Consider the following 19952-nt stretch of genomic DNA (forward strand, 5'->3'; position numbering starts at 1 on the left):
CTCTGAAAACAGATTAGAACTCTGTGAGACAGAGGGGGAGGTAAGAAGTTAGGGAAGGAAAGTGAGATGACTTGATGATCAAAGAAGATATAGGTGGAATATAAATCCATGATTAAGAGAAAGATAACAAAAGGGTTTTATAAAGAAGAGAGTACTTCAAATGCAACGCAGGTCAAAAGATGCGAAGAAGTAGGCTCAAAAGGTCACCACTAATAACATTTTCAGTAAATGATTAGAACAAAAATCATACTGAGTTAAAAAACAGGTGAGTGGTGGGGCGCCTGTCTGGCTGAGTCAGAAGAGCATGTGACTCTTGATCTCAGGGTTGTAAATTCAAGCCTCACAATGCATGTAGAGATTACTTAAAAAATAAAATCTTAAAAAAAATTGTTGAGTGGTAAAGAAATAAAATAAGCAGCATTTTATTGAGTTGTTGTCACTCCATTTAAAAGTAATAGAAAAAACACTGCAGGAAGAAGCAACAGCTTTTAAGCAGATGCTTATTTTTTTTTAAACAAGGGAAGATTCATTTGCATTTAAAGAAGATAAACATAAGAACAAGGCTTTTTTTTAAAAGATTAAAAAAAATTTTTTTAAGACTTTATTTACTTCTTTGACAGAGAGAGCTGGTGCACAGAGAGAGAGAACAAGCAGGGGGAGATGCAGTGGGAGAGGGAGAAGCCAGCTCCCCATTGAGCAAGGAGCCCAATGTGGGGCTCGATCCCAGGACCCAGGGTGATAACCTCAGGCCAAGGCAGACACTTAAACAACTGAGCCCTCAGATTTTATTTTATTTTTATTTTATTTTTTAAATTTTTAAAAATATATATATTTTTTAAGATTTTATTTATTCATTTGACAGACAGAGATCACAAGTAGGCAGAGAGGCAGAGAGAGAGGAGGAAGCAGGCTCCCTGCTGAGGAGAGAGCCTGATGCGGGGCTCAATCCCAGGACCCTGAGATCATGACCTGAGCCGAAAGCAGAGGCTTTAACCCACTTAGCCACCCAGGCGCCCTCAGATTTTATTTTTAACTAATCTCTACACTTAACCTGGGGCTCAAACTTACAACCCTGAGATCAAGAGTCACATGCTCCACTGACTGAGCCAGCCATGTACCAAAAGAACAAAGACTTTTAAGAGAAAAATGAACTATATATAATTCAGACATATGTCCAAAATAAAAACCTGTATGAAAAGAAAAAAAAGTTTAACATTTAAATTTTTCTTATGTATTTTATTTTCATTAAGAAAAAAAGGGGCGTCTGGCTGGCTCAGATGGTTAAGCGTCCGCCTTTGGCTTGGGTCATTATTACCAGGTCTTGGGACTGTGACCCATGTTGGGCTCCCTGCTCAGCGGGGAGTCTGCTTCTCCCCCGTATCTCTCAAATGAATAAATAAAAATCTTTAATACAAGAAAAAAGAAGAAGGAAAAAAAATGAAGGCAAAAAACAAAATTAAAAAGAAAAAAAAAAAAAAGAAAAAGATAAATTACTTGGCCACGGTCGGAAAAGTAAAGTGATTCGCCCAAGGTCCCAAAGTGAGTCAAAGTGATGGAGCTGTCTCAACCTTACTACTTTTCCGAAGACCTCCCATTGAACCAGATTACCTCCTACAGAGGTAGGGTGCAGGAAGAGGAGGACGGTATATATCAAAATTGAGCCCCAGTGTTACTGCTGCCTTTTTTTCCCCAAACCAAAGAAACAGCAGGAATCACAACAAAACCTATGAGACGAAGAACTAACTAGATGTATTCTTACCATCCTGTGCGCAATTGCTTAGTACCACCATATAGCAACTAGTTCTACTTTAATTTGGCCAAATATAGAAGAAAGCCTGTTACAAAAATCTCTCTTGCGCTCATCTCTCCTTTTAGCCCTACTGTTACACAAATACCTCCCCCACTCCAAGAAGGACATTTTACTCATTCCAAGGGCTCGGGTTACGCAAATTACAATTGGAAATGATTTTTATCAAAACCTGCTTTTCAGACTGTGATGAAGGCCAGATATAGGAAATGGAGAGTACAGCTGCTTACTTGGCCAAAATTACACTGACAACTACGGCAATTTGGAACTTGCCTAGCTAAAAGGTATTTAAAACAAAGGCTATTTAAAACAATTTCAACTGGATTACTGGTTCTAACTCCCCTGATCAGCTGCCCATTCTTCTAAGTACTACTGACTCCACTCAGTTTCATAGGTCACCACCATCTGAAATGAAGTCCTTGAAATTAGGAATGAGTACTCTCAAAATTTCATCTGAAAACATAGAATTTACATGGAAATAAGTGAAAATCATAAGAATTCTCCACTAGTGCACATACCACTATAAAAATCCATTTCCAGAGGCCACATGTGGAGTACCTCCGAGGACATTTCCTTTTTTTTTTAAATTAACATATAATACATTATTTGCTCCAGGGGTACAGGTCTGTGAATCATCTCTCCTACACATTCACAGCACTCACCATAGCACATACCTTCCCCAATGTCCATAACCCAGCCACCCTATCCCTCCCACCCACACCCCCCAGCAACCCTCAGTTTGTTTCCTGAGATTAAGAGTCTCTTATGGTTTGTCTCCCTCCCTGGCCTCAGAGGACATTTCTAAAAAATATTATCAGTTGAATGAAAACAAGCGAGCAATTCCCAAGATTGGTATGGACTGAATGTTCAGGAGTTATCTTTACAGGTCACTGAATAAAAGATGGGAAAAAGACAAAAGAGGGGTGCCTGGTTGGTTCAGTTAGTGGAGCATGCAACTCTTGAACTCGGGGTTGTGAGTTCGAGAACCCTGCTGCTTGTAGAGCTAACTTAAACACACACACACACACACACACACACACACACACAAAACAAAGAAAATGTTACCATCATTAACTGCTTAGGCCTGAAAACAGAAATGGTTCACAAATTACAATTAGCCGAAGTCACAGGAAATGAATCCAGGGAAAATGTTACCTCATCATTCAACAGGCGGGGCCTAGAAAATAAAAATTCAGACCACATTCCTAGTTCCTTCCTATCTCTTATACACATGTAGGAATTTTCAAATTAGGAATCAAGTTTCTATTTGAGGTGAAACAGTTTTCATATTTCTGTAAATTCAGGTTTTCCAGAGGGAAATAAGAACCTGCAAATCTGTGGTTTGTCCTATTTGGACTGCTACTGGGAACTCTTAAGGGTCCCTTATTTATTTAGGGGGGAAAAAAGAGTTGGTATAACCTGGGGCGTCTTCTCTGAAAAAATATAGATATTTCATTAACAGCTAGCTTGGATCCATGCACTAGAGCTCTAGACAAGTACATGTTTTTGAAGCTGGAAGTACAAAGTAGACATTGATTCACTATGTAATAATTACTACTTCTTGCTTCAAATCATCTTATGACATATATTCAATGAATAAACATTTGAGAGTTCCTCAGCATTTTTCACATATACCTCCCAAGAGTGGAGGAGACAGACATCCATTCCATAATTTCAATACAGCGCAGTCAACACTAAACTAGAAAGAGAAGGTATACTGGGCACAGAGGAGTGGATGGTTCTAGTGCTAGATGAGGAAGCTGAAGGAAAGATTATCTAGAAGAGGTGTCACCTGAACTGGGCGTTAGAGCAGAGGTATGTCGAAGGGAATTTCAGCCAGAGGGAACAGTTAAGGCAAAGAGGCTTGCTGGATATAGGTATTTAATCGTATTTTAGAGGAGTATAGTTATCTGAGATAGAGGGAGGTGAGGAAGGCCTCAATGAATGCTGTAACATGCAATTCTGGAGTCTGATTGACTTGGGAGTCTTCTGCAGGGAGGCTGTAGGCATGCATGAGATTGCCAGAAGGCAATGTATCGTTAAGACAATAGAATCTGTAATAGGTAACTTTTGGGTTGTCTGCTCAGCTCACACCAACCTTCTTTTCTTTGAGAACAGCCACTGCTGTGGCCTGTAAGGCAGCAGGTTTACACTGCTAGAAAACCAGAATGGAGCAGAAGAGATAATGGCTACTGCTAACTGGACTACAAAAAGACAATGGCCCAAGTTGGTTCAATGAAATTCTCTGTTCCCAAGATTTTGTAATGAGGACACAAGGATTGCTACCTTCGGATGAGCCTGGAACTGTGACTGGTGAGACAGCCTTGTTCCAGAAAAGGAGAGGATGCTCATCTCTGTGGTAGTGGTGGTGGTGAGGGGTGGGATAATGTGAAGCAGAGGGGCTGTACCTCATGACTTCATAAGGATTGATAGTGGTTGCTACAGTTCCTGAAGCTTAAATATGTAATTAAAACATACTTGTCTCAATTCAATCTGTTGACACTCCCAACCTCAACATGCCTACTTCCTCCCTTCCACCAAGAGTTTTATAGCCTTTGGAGTCTAATACCACTAGTCTCAACAAGTGACTTACATAGTTACATGATTTCTAGTCCCCTTATCATACCGGTCATCTGCCTTTCCCTCTGGACACGTTCCTGCTTGTAAGGATCGTAGGAAAATAAATTGTTCAGAATCTACTGTGCTTGGGGTGCCTGGCTGGCTCAGTCGATAGAGCATGCGACTTTTGATTTTGGGGTTGTAAGTTCGAGCCCCATGCTGGGTGTAGAGATCACTTAAAAATAAAATTAAGGGGCCCCTGGGTGGCTCAGTGGGTTAAAGCCTCTGCCTTCAGCTCAGGTCATGATCCCAGGGCCCTGGGATAGAGCCCTGCATCTGGGCTCCCTGCTCAGCAGGGAGTCTGCTTCTCCCTCTGATCCTTCCCCTTCTCATGCTCTCTATCAAATAAATAAAATCTTAAAAAAAAAAGAAAGAAAGAAAGAAAGTGCCCTATATACTCTAAAGTTCAGGGTGCATGTGAAGAAGGATGGTAGGGGCACCTGGGTGGCTCAGTGGGCTAAAGCCTCTGCCTTCGGCTCAGATCATGATCCCGGGGTCCTGGGATCAAACCCCACTCGAGCCCCACTCTAGCCCCACTTGAGCTCTCTGCTCAGCGGGGAGCCTGCTTTCTCCATTCTCTCTGCCTGCCTCTCTATATACTTGTGATCTCTGTTTGTCAAATAAATAAGTAAAAAATCTTTAAAAAAAAAGAAGGATGGTAATTTACCTGAGTGAGATCTAACTCTGGCATGCCTGGGGCCTCCTGGGTTTGCCTACCAGAGTGGTATAGATAGAGTAGCTTCACATATCTGACTTTCTTCAGCAGCATGATTGCTCCCCTTTATATTGACTCACAGTTTTGGAGATTACTATTTGGGTTAGAGAATGAAAAATTTATTTATTGGGCCTTTGTAATAAATTTTCCTGTAAGTTTTTTGTTTATATATTTTATTTTTACTGTAATTATAAAGTCTAAAGCAAAAGCAACCCCAGCTTTGCATTCTAGCTAGTCACTATTTGAATTGTGAGATAATCTCTCTGAGCTTCAATTTCCTTATCTATATTCATCTTACAGAACTGTTGTGAAAATGAAGGGATTAAAATATGTAAAAGACCTGTACAAATGAAGATGTGGATCAAGAAATATAGTTGTATTTTATTATGTTGTGGCTATTATATCTCCACCCAGGGTCCATAGCTCTCTTGTTAGAAATATCTTCTATGGGACACCTGGCTGGCTCAGGTGATACAGCATGAGACTCTTGATCTTGGGGGTGCAAATTCGAGCCCTACACTGGGAGTAGAGATTACTTTAAATTAAAATCTTAAAAAAGAGAGAGTGAGAGAATAAAAAGAAATATCTTCCATGAATTTGAGCTTAATTTACAGGTCCCTATAGATAAAAACACACACAGAGTGCAATTATACCAGAGTTAAGCCAGAGTTGTCAAAATCTCCTTTAGGAAAGTGTGCATACACAAAATTGTCTCTGCCTTTATTCCAAAGAGACTCTTAAGGACTTTCATTATAGTAGAGCTTGCAACTGTTAAAATCTTGTACTTCCACTGTCAAACCCTGATTTAGAGACTGATCCAGCTACCGAAGGTTACACTGATGAGGATATTACTGACTTTGAAAGTTGATGTGTTTTTTATTACATATTTTGCCATTTGTGACTTCTCTGATTACTTGATCCTGGATTTTGCAGTCATTAAATTTCAGAGCCACAGGGGGCTTTAGAAATACACCAGTTCCTCATTCTCACTTTACAGATGAAGAAACTGAGGTCCAGAGAATTAAATTAACTAGCGCATGTTTGCATTACACTCTACACTCCACACTCCAGCTGCTTCTCCATTTCATTCAGCTTTTAGATGACGTATCTGTCTATAACACTCGATGGCTGCTATTCTGGATCGCATGAATTTGCATTCCAGACTTTCTGTTCTAGTGAACTGATAACTCTTTGCAGAAATTGGGAATACTATGGAATCCTGAGAAAAGTGTTCAAGGCAACTTTCTGAAATTTAAATATCAGAACCGAATATAGATGGGTCCTCAGAATTACTATATAGTTCCACACTGAAATCCTTAAAATATATGTGTAAACTGTATGTGGACCAGCACTTTGTCTGTCCTGATCACTGTGGGGCCTATTCATGGAGTTTTATAAAGTGAAAGTACTCAGGAGTGTTTGCTGAATGAATGAAAGAAATTGGACAAGCATCTGAACTCTGCTTTTTGAAACAGTTTTTTAAAAAAAGATTTTATTTATTTGACAGAGATACAGCGAGAGAGGAAACACAAGCAGGGGGAGTGGGAGAGGGAGAAGTAGCCTTCCCACTGACCTGAGAGCCCGACACTGGGCTCTATCCCAGGACCCTGGGATCATGACCCGAGCCAAAGGCAGCCGCTTAACAACTGAGCCACCCTGGGGCCCCTTGTAACACTTTCTTCCCTTGGCTTTCATAATACTACTCTTCGCATTTTCTTACTTTCTCTCAGACTACTAGTTTCTCAATCACTTTTACTGAGTATCTTTGGAACTCCTAGATGTTGGTTGGCATATCTGCAGGGGATAGTCCTGGGAGATATTTTTATCAAAATTCTCTCTTTAAAGGACTCCGTCTTCCATTATATTATGATAATTCCCCCCAAGTGTACTTTAACCAAAAACCTCTCTTGAGTTTCAGACTTCAGTATCTAAAAGGTCTACTTAGCATTCTATTTAGCTTTCTAACAGGCATCTTAAATTTACTGAATGTAATTCTAGATTCTATTCCTACCTCCTATACTCATTAATCTTCTTCATCTTACTAACTGAAACCCATATCCATTAGCTGTTCAAGCCTAAAATCTAGGAGTCACTCCTTAATCCCTTTGTCTTATATTCCATCATCCAAACCATCAGCAAGCCCTATCAATTCTCCCTCCAAGATAGATCTCAAATCTCCACTTCATCTCCACTACCACCAGCACTACTTCAAGCTATTACCATTCCTCACCTGAATGACCATTTGGTCTACTACTGGTCTCCCTACTTCTCTTGGTTCTTATAAAGTTAAATATATACTTACCATAGGACCCCTTGAGTCCACACTTAGGTAATTAATCACAGAAAAATGAAAACTTAGGGGGCGCCTGGGTTAAGCCTCTGCCTTCGCTCAGGTCATTATCTCAGGGTCCTGGGATCGAGCCCACATCAGGCTCTCTGCTCAGCGGAGAGCCTCCTTCCCTCCCCGACTTCTACCTACTTGTGATCTCTCTCTGTAAAATAAATAAAACTAAAAAAATTAAAAATCTAGAAAAATGAAAACTTAGGTTCATACTCAAACTTGTACGTGACTGTTTATAGTAGTTTTATTCATAATCACCCCAAACTAGAAATAACTCAAGTGCCCTTCAAGAGATGAATGGCTGAACTACCTACCATACAATGAAATACTACACATCAATAAAAAAAGAGAATCAGTTATTGATTGATACAGGTAGCAACTCGGATGAATTACAAAGGCATTTATACTGAGTGAAAGAAGCCAGCTTCAAAAGGTTACATGCTATGTAATTCCACTCATGTAACATTGTCAGAAAGATAAAAGTATAGAAACAGATAACAGACTCATCAGTGGTTGCTAGAGGTGAGTAAGGAGTAAGGTGTAAGTAGGAGTAAGGTGAGGTTATGACCACGAAGGGATAGTAGTGCGAGGGAGTTTCTGGGGGTTAAACTACTCCATATCTTGACTACAGTGGTAATTCTACAAATCTTTATTTATAGAACTGCAGACCACCTCAAAAACTCAATTTTACTACGTTTATTTTACAATAAAATTTAAAATTAAAAACAAAAACAACTTAGTGGTACTTAACCAATAACATTATAATACTTTGGTCACTAATTATCAACTATTTCACCTAGATAACTCCAATGAATATCTTAGTAAAAAGATACACAACTTGCCCTAGAAAACTTTTAGTCTTAACTAGTGAAAGAGATATTATTAAGATAATACATTACTAAGGTATTATTAAGACTCTATTTCTCCATTCATTAAAGAAATACAACAGAGCCCATTTCTGTCTGAAACATTCCTACAGAGCACAGATGGCCCTAGGCAGGGAGTATAACTTCTTAAAACCATTTAACCAAGACCTCTCCCTCTTAAAGGAACTGGCAATTTGCAACAAGGTTAAGTAAGGTTACGGCATATTCTCTGTAAATCCCAAGGGCAGTGGTAAACAGGCTTCCAGCTCTGTGGCAGACCTGTGTGCCTTCTAGCAAAGTACTACATTAATCTCTTCAACATATTTGCAAGGGGTGGATTAAGAGGAATGTGAAGAGGGCTCTCTTCTGCTCAACAGGGGTAAGGGTATCCATTCACAGACTAAAGCTCTCTCTAGGGATTCCTTTGCATCTAGAACCTTTATGGTCCTTACTTATAACTCACAGGATGCCCTGTCAGGTTGTTTTATATTGCTGTGCCTTCGCTCATGCTGCTCTTTTCTGCCTAGGAGACCCTTCCCCACTCTACCAGCCTGGCAAATGTCAACCAATCTCTCATAATGCTTTCCTGGGTGAAGTCTGACAGCCCAAACAGAAATGATCACTCCAATCTCTGCACAACTTCTGTACCCTCCAGGATTGCTATCATTGCTCCTCCAATATTTTATTGCACTTACCTATTTATTTCCCTCTACGAAACTGTATGCTCCACAGAACAGGGGGAGATTCTTACTTTTTCTGCATCCCAATATATACCAAGCACAGAGCATCGGTGAGTATCAGTTGAATGAAGAGTATAGCTTCTCTACTTGCAAATCAAAGTGCACAGTTTGTAAGGACTCTAGATGGCAAACTAGTGGGCCAGCACAGATACCTTGCGCCAATGCTTAAAAGCTCAGTATTCCGTTTCCCAGGTCCCCTCAGTTCTAAGGTCTCGGTGAAAAAGAGACCAATTAGCATGCCTTAAGTAAAACCATATGCTCTAGGAGAGTGGAAAATGTAGTTGCCACATTTTCCTTTGCCTTACCAAAAGGAAATCTTCTGACTAGATTTAATTTAATGGGGCCAGAAAAGATACATGTGCGTTATTGGAGATTCTCATACTATTTGCCAAAAAGTACATTTGTAACTATTTCCACATGTAAAATAATGTTCAGAATAAGTGGCAGAGTCTCTCTACATTCATCACTAGGACCAAAAATCATGAAACTTAAACAAGGAATATAAGCACTCCTTCATACTTTATACACACACACACACACACACACACACACACACACACACACATTTTTACTAATGTAGCCAAAGGGTTCAGTTTCCCTGAGGTACTGAATCAATACTTTCACCTTCCATAAAACTAGCACTCCTTTACCTTACTCCTTCCTAGACATTCATCATTCTCTTACTTTGGGGTAAGACTAATGGTTGGTAGAGATAAAGAATGAAGAAACTCAATCTACATATGATGAACTATGATATTTTAAAAAAAGATTTTATTTATTTGACAAACGGAGATCAAAAGTAAGCAGAGAAGCAAGCAGAGAGAGAGGAAGCAGGCTCCCCACTGGGGAAAGAGCCTGATGTGGGGCTCGATCTCAGGACCCTGGGATCATGACCCGAGCCAAAGGCAGAGGCTTTAACCCACTGAGCCACCCAGGCGCCCCTGAACTTATGATATTAAAACTATTCTATGATGGGTAGTTTCTCTCTAGTATAAGATTGGTAAACTCATGGCAAATATTTTAGTGTACATGATTCCAAAAGGAATATGGTCATGACAGCAAAGGTGCTGAGGAAGAATTAATTTCTACATATTCAAAAGAAACCTAGAATCCTAAGCAATTAACAACTATCTTGTGGCAAACTTAAAAAACAAAAGCCAGTAATGCACATGAGTGTGTGTGCATGTACATATTCTCTTATAACAATAACAGTAGCCAAGACTTCTGTGACTAGCACCTATTGGGTACCAAGCTTTTCTCTCTTTTTTTAAAAAGATTTTATTTATTTATTTGACAGAGCAATCACAAGTAGGCAGAGAGGCAGACAGAGAGAGAGAAGGAAGCAGGCTCCCTGCTGAGCAGGATTCCATCCCAAGAACCTGAGATCCTGACCTGAGGTGAAGGCAGAGGCTTAACCCACTGAGCCACCCAGGTGTGTACAAGCTTTTCTCTTAACACACCTTTTCTTTCCACACTGACTCATGTTTATGCACTTTGGGATTAAATGGCCACTGGGATGGTGTTTACTTTTTTCTTTTTTTAATGACCAAAAGACGCATCTGCTATAGAATGGTTATTTAATGAACTGTAATTGACATTTAATAAATTACCCACAAGTTATCACTCCTTTGAAAAGCAAAGCTAGGATGCCGTAGCCATCACTCTGAGGGAACATGCTAAACCTCACAAATGGAAATGTTTTTTGCTAACAGTGAATAGAACGCAAACAGTAATGCCATTTAGAGTATTTCCCCACTTTTGCCAACTGCAATCCAGAGCTCTAATTTTACCATGTTAAGAAAAATATTTGAATATTCTATTTTGGAGCCATAAATTTGGAAGAAAACAAAATTTCAGAAATGTAGAAAAAGTTTAGTTAAAAAAAAAAAAAGCTAAAGAAATACAGGGCCCCAAGTGAAACAAATCCTTCTGCCAGTTTTGAATGACGCTTTTGCAGCCAAATGTTCCTTGTCTCCTCACAATTGTTAATATCTGTTAAGTAACATTAACATTATTACCTCTTTGTGGTTCAAAACTGAGAGCTGCAATTCTAATTCACCTGTGTTCCCAGGGATTTGAATACTGTAAATGCTCAATGAATGTTGGCTAAATAAATTATAATTTTATACACAGAGATCAGAATATTGAGCCACTGATACAAGCTCTTAACCTCCAGAAGGCAGGGACATCAAAGATTCCAAAGTTAACTAGGGCAGTGATTAGCCTGATAACAATATTCCCAACTTTACCACTTCATGGTAAAGCTTCTGAGAAGGGGCGATTAAACATGGCCGCGGCCACAGTCTTGGCATCTATTTATCTAGCAAACACACGGAAGGAGGCGGCCATACTGACTAGCCTTCCTTTCCTGTTGATTACTTAATCTGTGGGCTCACAGAACCCATCCTCTCTCCTTTTTCTTCTAATCAGCACAACTGTAAAAGACTCTCGTAGGGGAAAGAAATCCACAAATTTTGCAGAGACATTGTCATTACTAATTATTTTTATTAGCCCAGGAATAGATTATTAGCACAACAACTAGTTGTAAAGGAGAAGACTCAGCAGCTCATCTCACCGGTTGTACATTTTCAAAGCTAAATTTCCAAAGGGCTCATCCCTGAATGTTGCTCACTGAATGAACTAAAACAAAATATTTGTATGCCCAGCTGTGACATTGGGGGGCATGCAGACTTTTCTACTTGGAATATTAAACAGTACCAGCCACAGGCTCACCCAAGAGTCTTCTCCTTCCTAATCTCCCTAAACTTGAAAACTCATTTCAATGTCAAAGTATGTTAAGCATGTGCTGGGCACTATGTCAGAGGTTCTCTTACTTAAATCTTATAGCAACACTGTGAGATTGGTATTACTATCCCCTGTTGTACATATGAGGAAATTGAGGCTCACAGAGGTCAACTGACTTGGCCAAGTGACAGAATCAGGCTGCTGAGATTCTTTCCCCAACACTGCGAATCCTGTAGCAAAGCAATGGTTGCAGCCAAGTTTTTAGGGGCCACTTGGGCAACAGAGGATGCGTCCTAACCATACAGATCAAGAGGTCTGCTCAGAGGCCATGAAAGCAGCAGCAGGTTTTATTTTTGTTTTTATTTCATTTTAATGGCTAAAAATCCTATAGGAATTCTTACTGGCCCCACTGAGAATCCAGAGAGGCCACCAGTCAGTTGACTCCTGACCTTCCATGCTTCTCATCCTAATTGATGCAAGGTCCTTGGATGACAGTGTGAGCATCAAGACCTTGTTAGAGTTAGCAATGACCTTTACATCTATCAGGCTTTTCAAAATATGTAAAACAGCTGTGCATCGGGAACGCCCCCAAATTCTCAACCCTGAAATAGGAGTAGATGCATTTTTCCTAATTATGGTGTTTTTACCAAGTCTTTGGACATGACTTTTTACATGGCTGAAAAATATTTGAGGAGTGCCTTGTTTTTCAATTGCCCAAGCAAACCACTGAGGCGTGCAGAAAGAAGACTCTAACAAACTGATTTCTCTTGCTTACAAAGAAAGCATAGATAGTAGCAGGGGAGATAGGGAAAAGAGAACCATCTGAAAAAATTGGGGAGGAAGGGAGAATGTTTGGTTACCATGCTTGTGCCTCTAATATCCTTTTGTTTTCCCACCTCATTGTATTAAGGATGCTAAATCAAACATGATTGCAGTGATGTTTGTGTGTGAAAATGACAAAAGCAATGGGCTAAAATCCCAACCTCATCTTGAACCCTGAAGACTTTTATGGCTTTTCCTTCAGTAGGCCCTCCCCCTTAAAGCACATTAAAGACCACATTGTTCAAAAGGGTCATGGTAGGTTTCATACCCCATTTTAGTACAATGTAAATGGTAACTGAACTTCCAAGTTTTGTCAGTAATATTTGTATCTCTCTGGAAAATGCCCATTAAAGCAAAAGAACTCTTGGTTTAAGTATTAATGAAGAATGTAATGTAATGTATCAGAGGCAAAGAAATGGTATCAAGGAGGTACTGTGATGATTAAGTTAGATTTTAATTCATCATTTTCCCCAGGAAAGGGGTATCCATGAGAGATGGGTTAAAAATATCCAGATGATCCTGTTAAGTGTCTACATATTCTCTCAAGCCTCAAAACTGTCCAGGAGACTGTGTCACCTCAACTCAAGAAGCATAAAATAAATTAAACTTGGGACTCATTTCAACTGCAGGTCTTTCTCCCTGCCCACCCCCCACCCCTGCCCTTATTCCATTAGCATGTCTGCAAGTCACAGTATGGACCCCAAGTTGGTTTATGCATTTATTCCTGAAAGATTTCAAATGGTGAGAATGATATTAGAGGCTCTTTCTGATTCCATTTTCCACAGCTGTTACCATCAGTTGTCATCAATACTTTGGGGGTTTAGTGGGAGAGAGGCAGCAATGACTCCATTACTCTTTCCAACAGCCATAAAGAATTTGCATCATAAAAGCACCTACTGAACAACTGCCTTAGTCCTCTGGAAAAGAATACAGTACAAAAAGGAATGTTACAGGTGGGTTTGGGAAAGAAGATTTCAAAACCTGAAAAACTAGACTGGAGTAAAATTACAACAAACTTGGTAGTGCTTTTAAAATCATAATTTCATTGGTGGAACTGCTCACTTTCCCAAACTCAGGTATCTCTGTTCAACACACACATATAATATGCATTAAATGTGGCATGACATCACGAGTTAAATGCATTTTAAAATAAACCCTATGATTTTTGTAGATTTCTTGGCTATGAGTCTGGTTTAAATGATTTCAAAATAACCACTAAGAGCATCTGTTTAGTTCAGATGAAGTTTCAAGAGCCAATACCAGCTGTTGGGGGAGGGATTTCACACAAGTGTTACTCAAATCCTAACCAATTTTTGTTTTTTTCATTCCCTGAATGATGTTTCCAACCCCAGTAGGGTAAAGCAAACGTTAGAATTTGAAAAAGAAAGAAGAAAGAAAAAGGAGGGAAAAAGAAAGGAAGAGAAAGAGAAAGAAAGAAAAAGATTACTCAATGCACTGATGCATGTGACTAAGACCAAAATGATCACCCTCTCCAATTCAATACAGTATTAGCATGAGGACAAAAGGCGTTTAAAAATCAATTTGGAGTTATTTCTAGTGGGGACTGCATGATCCTAGCAAGTTGAGGAACGAGAATATTCCCAACATTAAAAGGGCACTCTTTTAAGTATTTTCTCCTTTAAGAGCAATCTGATTTTCACAAGGAATTCATTTGGTGGCATTGTTTTGGTTTTAGGTGTCTGTCCTGCCAGGCAGGGGCCATGCACAAGGGCTGCATCTATCTCGAAGTGTGCACAATGGCCTCTCTTGCGGCTCCCTTTCTGTTATTGATCCTTACAGACGCCCCAAGGCCCTTCCCCCACCTTTCTCCAAATCCCAACCCCCATTCTGAAAGATAGCTTAAGAAATAAGACTTCCTGCCTAGCGACTGGCAGGGCTGAAAGACCAGATTGTATGACTCCACAGATCAGGCCTGCCACAGTGAAAGCTTGAATAGAGTTAACCCTCTGTGAACTAAAACAAAACATTTGTATGCCCAGCTGTGACAAAGGTTAATTTAAATGGACAAGGGCCCGATATCTAAAACCAGGCAACACTTTTTTTTACAGTAGCATTTTCACTCAACTCTTTTGTAAGTAGTCTGCTTTTGCTTTTTAAGCTTCCAAAGGTCTTCAGCTGGGATAATTCATTTTGCTTTACTAGAATTATATACAGAAGATTCGGTTGAAAATTTTAAAATTCACTTCCTTGTTTTATAAGAGTTCTTGTTTTAGTACCATAATTTATTTTCTGTCATTGAACAGCTAGGAAAAATCAAAGTTTCAATACTTAATTAAATAAGAAGTGAGGGAGAACTTTCTCTTCAAATCTTCTTTCTTTCAGAACTTGTGGACCATACAGCACTAAGAGATTCAAGCTGGTTGGAAAAATATCCAAATCCTCCAGGGCTATCCCTTCCAAACTTATGCAACCACCGCTCTGGTATCTCTGCCTGCCCTTAAACTCCTATTTTAATGGGTCCAGAGCAAATCTTACTTCTTAAATGACTCCTTTTTGGAAAAGCTAGTATATCCAGAATACAATGAATTTTTGTGTATTTTGGGAGAAGAAGAGGAAGTGTTCAAAATTTAAAATAACAGGAATTGCATGTAACCAATAATTTCGACAAACATTTTTGTTCATACTAATAGACACTAAAAACCAATGAGGTTTTAATTCTGGCATATAGGGTGCTGGGAGAGAATATACAGGAAGTATTACTATGAAGAATAATGTTGTTTGAGAGAAGACCGGTCCCCCTTCCCTGGGTGTGTGTGTCCTCAGAGTGAGAAGGAAACCGCAAAGCTGCCTGTGGCAGATGTTAGCCACGCCACGCGGGGCTAGGAAGCTTTCCTAGGACTAGCTATTTATTAGTTAATGTCCTAGAAATTTACTAACTTCCTCAAATCTGAAACTCTTCTGGCTATATAGCTCAACAGAGCTTGTCTACAAGAAAGAAAACTTTTCGTAAAGTCTTAGACTCTATATTTTATAAACACAGCAAACAAATACAAGAAATCTTTAATGCTAAGATTCATCTTCTAGCTGTTTCTTTAACTGTGTATCTGGCCCAAATAATAAAGTTGTGGGGCACTAGGGTTTCCTCATACAAGTAGGAGCTTATCTCTGAATATACAAATTGCAATACCAACTAGTTGCTATTAAGGAAACACACACACACACACACACACACACACACACACACGAATCTACCCATTTTAAAAACAACCTACTTAAAAAGAAATTAGCAATGGCTTGGTCTTATACCCCAAACCGTAAAATATCTAAATTCCCCCAAAGGAAATGAGGCTGCCTTATCAACGGCCTCATGACCCCAATACTATCTATAATTACAGTACTAAATAAGGCTTTCACAGATGGTGAACTGGATTAAGGAATTTAACATATAAACAAATTCTGTCAAGAGGTAAACAGAACAATTTTTTTAAAATGTAAACTTTACCTAAGGACTGTGATGTAAAACTAAGCTTAAAATTTTTTTCAAGTCACTATAAAACCTACATCCAATTTTTTTTCTTTTTTTGCGTACTCTTTCTCTTACAATCATCAACCACAACAATCAATTTACTACATCTCTCCCTCACTTTTCTTTCAATCCCAAACATTTTCACACTTACATGAAAACTTGTTGGCTGAATTCTGCTAAGACACAAAACCGGAGTGAACTGCCTCCCTCCTCCCTCAAGGCTACTATTTGTTTTGAGCCTTCAAAGGAAATTTCTAAAGCTCAGATTTGGGCCCAGACTTAAACAGTCAGTCCCTTTACCTTCCCATGTCTCCATTTCATGCTTCTGGGAATCTGTTGAGAAGTTCTATCGCAGCCATGAAGAAACAGAGATTACGGGACAAGTCCAGCGTGATGACTACCCTTCCGACACTTGGCCAATTTCTCTCTTAGCTGGGACTACAACAGTCATCCTCACAGGTCAGTTTACAAGCCAGTCATGTGATTAGAAAGTTCAGGCGCTAAGGTCACAATGTGTATGGAGTTCGTTTATTACCAAAGGTTATCTAAGTGGAGCTGATAGACTTATTTTCTGTTTTAACAATACTGCCTAGAATATCTCTCTGAAAAGTACTGTGGGAACATGTAACAGGAAATACTCGTCTGGTCTTCTTTAAATTGAGATCCTAAAATTAAAAGGGAGCATTTTAGAAGACTTGATCTTCATCTAATTAGTTCTGATACATGGAGCTTTTTCCCTTTTTTCTTTCAAGAGCTATTCTGTACTCTATTTTCCTATATTCTGGATTAGAAAATTTAGAGTTGAAATATTTGGCTCAAGGAAAAGACAAAGCAAAAACTCCATGTTATGCATGTATTTGGTGGGGGGTGGGGGGGAGGGTAAGACTGGGATTCCCTGCTTTTTGTCATTATAATAAACAATGACAAGGCAAATTCTTCTGAGAAAATTAAAACGTGAAGCTCTGAGTTATTTTGCAGAATATACAATTTTGGTCCTTAATTTCCATGCTCTGGTTATACACACTAGTTTGAAAGAACGTAGAGAAAGAAAACTATGTCTGCAAAATCTTTTAGAAAGCATGATGGTTAGAAATATCCCCTGCCCCCAGCCAAAAGCTTAAATCTTTAAGCTACCTGCTTCATTCCCTTAGAACTCCTAAGATCTTTTTTTTTTTTAAAGATTTTTATTTATTTATTTGACAGAGAGAGATCACAAGTAGGCAGAGAGGCAGGCAGAGAGAGAGGAAGGGCGGGGGGGGGGGGGAAGCAGGCTCCCTGCTGAGCAGAGAGCCCTATGCGGGACTCGATCCCAGGACCCTGAGATCATGACCTGAGCCCAAGGTAGCGGCTTAACCCACTGAGCCACCCAGGCGCCCAGAACTCCTAAGATCTTAAACAATCTTGTGCTATGCCTCCTTGCTGGGGAACCATACCAGTAATACAGCAGAGTATGTATGCTTATTTATGCTCAAACTCTGCCACAGAACTTCAGAGGCTGGCAAATCTGAGCCATATGCTAATGAATATGATGTCAAACAGCAGCTATCCATTCAGACAGCAGAACACTAATTACAGGGCGAATTCCTCAGAGAAGGTAGTATGACCTAAGGACCTACTGATTTCAGGGATAAATTCTTTTTAACTGTGCAAAATGTTTCACTCTGTGAAATCTCCCTTTCTCCCTAGCCTTGGGAATAACTTAAGGCCAAGCACATTCTGTAACAGTGTTCCAGAAAAGGAGACCCTTCTTGGGGTGGGAGAGGAATCTGTCACTTGGCACCCACATAAACTGAATGGCAAATATTGCTACCACAGTTACGAGAGGGCTTTTCCAACCCTCTCGTAAGGGTCATCTTACAAAGTAGGACCTAAAGAGAAAGTAACCAATGATGTAGAGGAGAAAAGGCTACGCTTTGTTGCCTAAAAATATATGTTCTGCCATTGCCACCACATACCTCACCACAATACGAATACATCAGTCAGTTTTCAAACTCCTCTAAGAGATTAACATTTTCTCACAGTCTCTGTGAAACGAAGTGCAGTTCTTACAATTTTAGTAAAGTGACTATAAAAAGAATGAGGGGGAAAATCTGAACAAAGGAAAGGTCTACCAGCAAAAAGCTATTCAACGGGGAACACTCATTCAAAGGGCAGCTCTCTGCCTCCCTGAAGGACATAGGTATATCTAAAACTCAGTATCTGCATATAATAGAGTACATGTAGTAAGCATCTTTGCTTTATTGTACCAACTTTTGGAGGAAAGATGAAAGGGGAAGCTATTCGTCTGGCTCCCAGATCAAGACTAAAGCAATGCCCTTGATTTTTAAGGGCAGCTCTCTCTTTTTTTAGTATTTTATTTATTTAAGAGACAGAGAGAGGGCACACCTGAGAGAGCACAAGCAGTGAAGAAGGAGAAGCAGGCTGCCCATCAAGCAGGGAGCCTGATGTGGGGCTCAGTGCCAAGACTCTGTGATTGTGACCTGAGCCAAAGGTAGCCACTTAACCGACTGAGCGACCCAGGTGCCCCTTAGGTTGGGTTTGAGTAATAATCTCTGATACACCCGTAAGCCTGGGAACAAATCTTTAACATGGCTTAAGAAGATGGGTAAATCTTAATCTTTGGATACAGAGTCATAAACTTCGGCATCCTCAGTCCCACAGGTTTTTAAAAAAGTCCTTTATAGGTTCTATTGGGAGTAGGGGAAAGAGAACATGAACATACATCTCATTTGCCAAGTGAATCCAAAAGACAAACTGTAAATCTTAACCGGGGGTCCCAGTAAGATTGTTAAAAACAACTACATAGAAGAAAAATAATTTTATTTTATTTTTTATTTTTATTTTATTATTTTAAAAAGATTTTATTTATTTATTTGACTGAGATCACAAGTAGGCATACAGGCAGACGGTGGGGAGGTCGGGAGAGGAGGCTCCCCGCTGAGCAGAGAGCCCAATGCGGGGCTCGATTCCAGAACCCTGGGATCATGACCTGAGCCGAAGGCAGAAGCTTTAACCCAGCACCCCTTACTTTATTTTTTAAAGATTTTATTTGTCAGAGAAAGAGAGCACCCAAGAGCACAAGCAGAGGGAGTGGCAGGCAGAGGGAGAAGCAGACTGCCCCCTGAGCATGGAGCCCGGTGCGGTACTCAATCCCAGGACCCTGGGATCATGATCTGAGCCAAAGGCAGCCACTCAACTGAGTGAAACACCTAGGCATCCCAAGAAAAATAATTTTAAAAAGATTAAAAGCATTTTTAGAATTTATGAATGGGAAGGAGAGAAAAGAAAATAAGAAGCCAGCAACATTTTTACTTCCTAATACTAACTTTGTAATGTAGAAAAAAGTAGATGAACAAAATTCTACATCTAACCATTTACATTCTGCATATCTAACAGAATTCAAAAATTGAGTCTGAATTATGGCAGAACCTTAGTGAATCTTGCAAGAGACTGGTTCCACTTTCATTTTATAGATGAGGAAACTGAAGCCCAATGAAAGGAAAAGGCAGGAGCCATAAGAGCAACAATGAAGGAAATATCCTAGTCCCTTATTTTTTCCATTATACCACATATCTTGAACAGGGAAAAAAAAAAAAAAAAACCTCTTCTCAGATGTTATTATTCAACATTATTTCCCATCTGTTTATTATTCAAATGGCAGCTTTCAAAAAACACTGAAGATTCTGAAGCTAAAGGGAGGTATCAAGATGTAATATGCTTGGTTTTTCAGTGTATATCAAAAGAGAGCCATTCTAATGGCCACCCAATCACTGGAATCGGTTCAGACTAAATTAATTTTAAGAAGTTTCA

The 19952-nt window shown here is 39.6% G+C and overlaps 1 protein-coding gene across 3 annotated transcripts in view; it reads right to left on the minus strand.

Annotated features, from left to right (window-relative positions):
* NR6A1 (nuclear receptor subfamily 6 group A member 1) overlaps positions 1 to 19952 on the minus strand; it is a 224402-nt gene that overhangs the window by 47870 nt on the left and 156580 nt on the right. The window contains exon 1 of one of the 3 annotated variants that reach the window (XM_032865831.1): positions 16443 to 16753. The exons of the other annotated variants lie outside the window; for them this stretch is intronic. Coding sequence (XP_032721722.1) covers positions 16443 to 16458 — 16 coding nt within the window. The 5' untranslated portion in view covers positions 16459 to 16753. Of the gene's footprint in view, positions 1 to 16442; positions 16754 to 19952 lie in introns of those variants that run through there. 3 annotated transcript variants of the gene reach the window in all.

Source organism: Lontra canadensis, unplaced genomic scaffold (genome assembly GCF_010015895.1).
Source record: "Lontra canadensis isolate GAN:19392208 unplaced genomic scaffold, GSC_riverotter_1.0 scaffold30, whole genome shotgun sequence".
In the NCBI taxonomy this organism is placed as follows: domain Eukaryota; kingdom Metazoa; phylum Chordata; class Mammalia; order Carnivora; family Mustelidae; genus Lontra; species Lontra canadensis.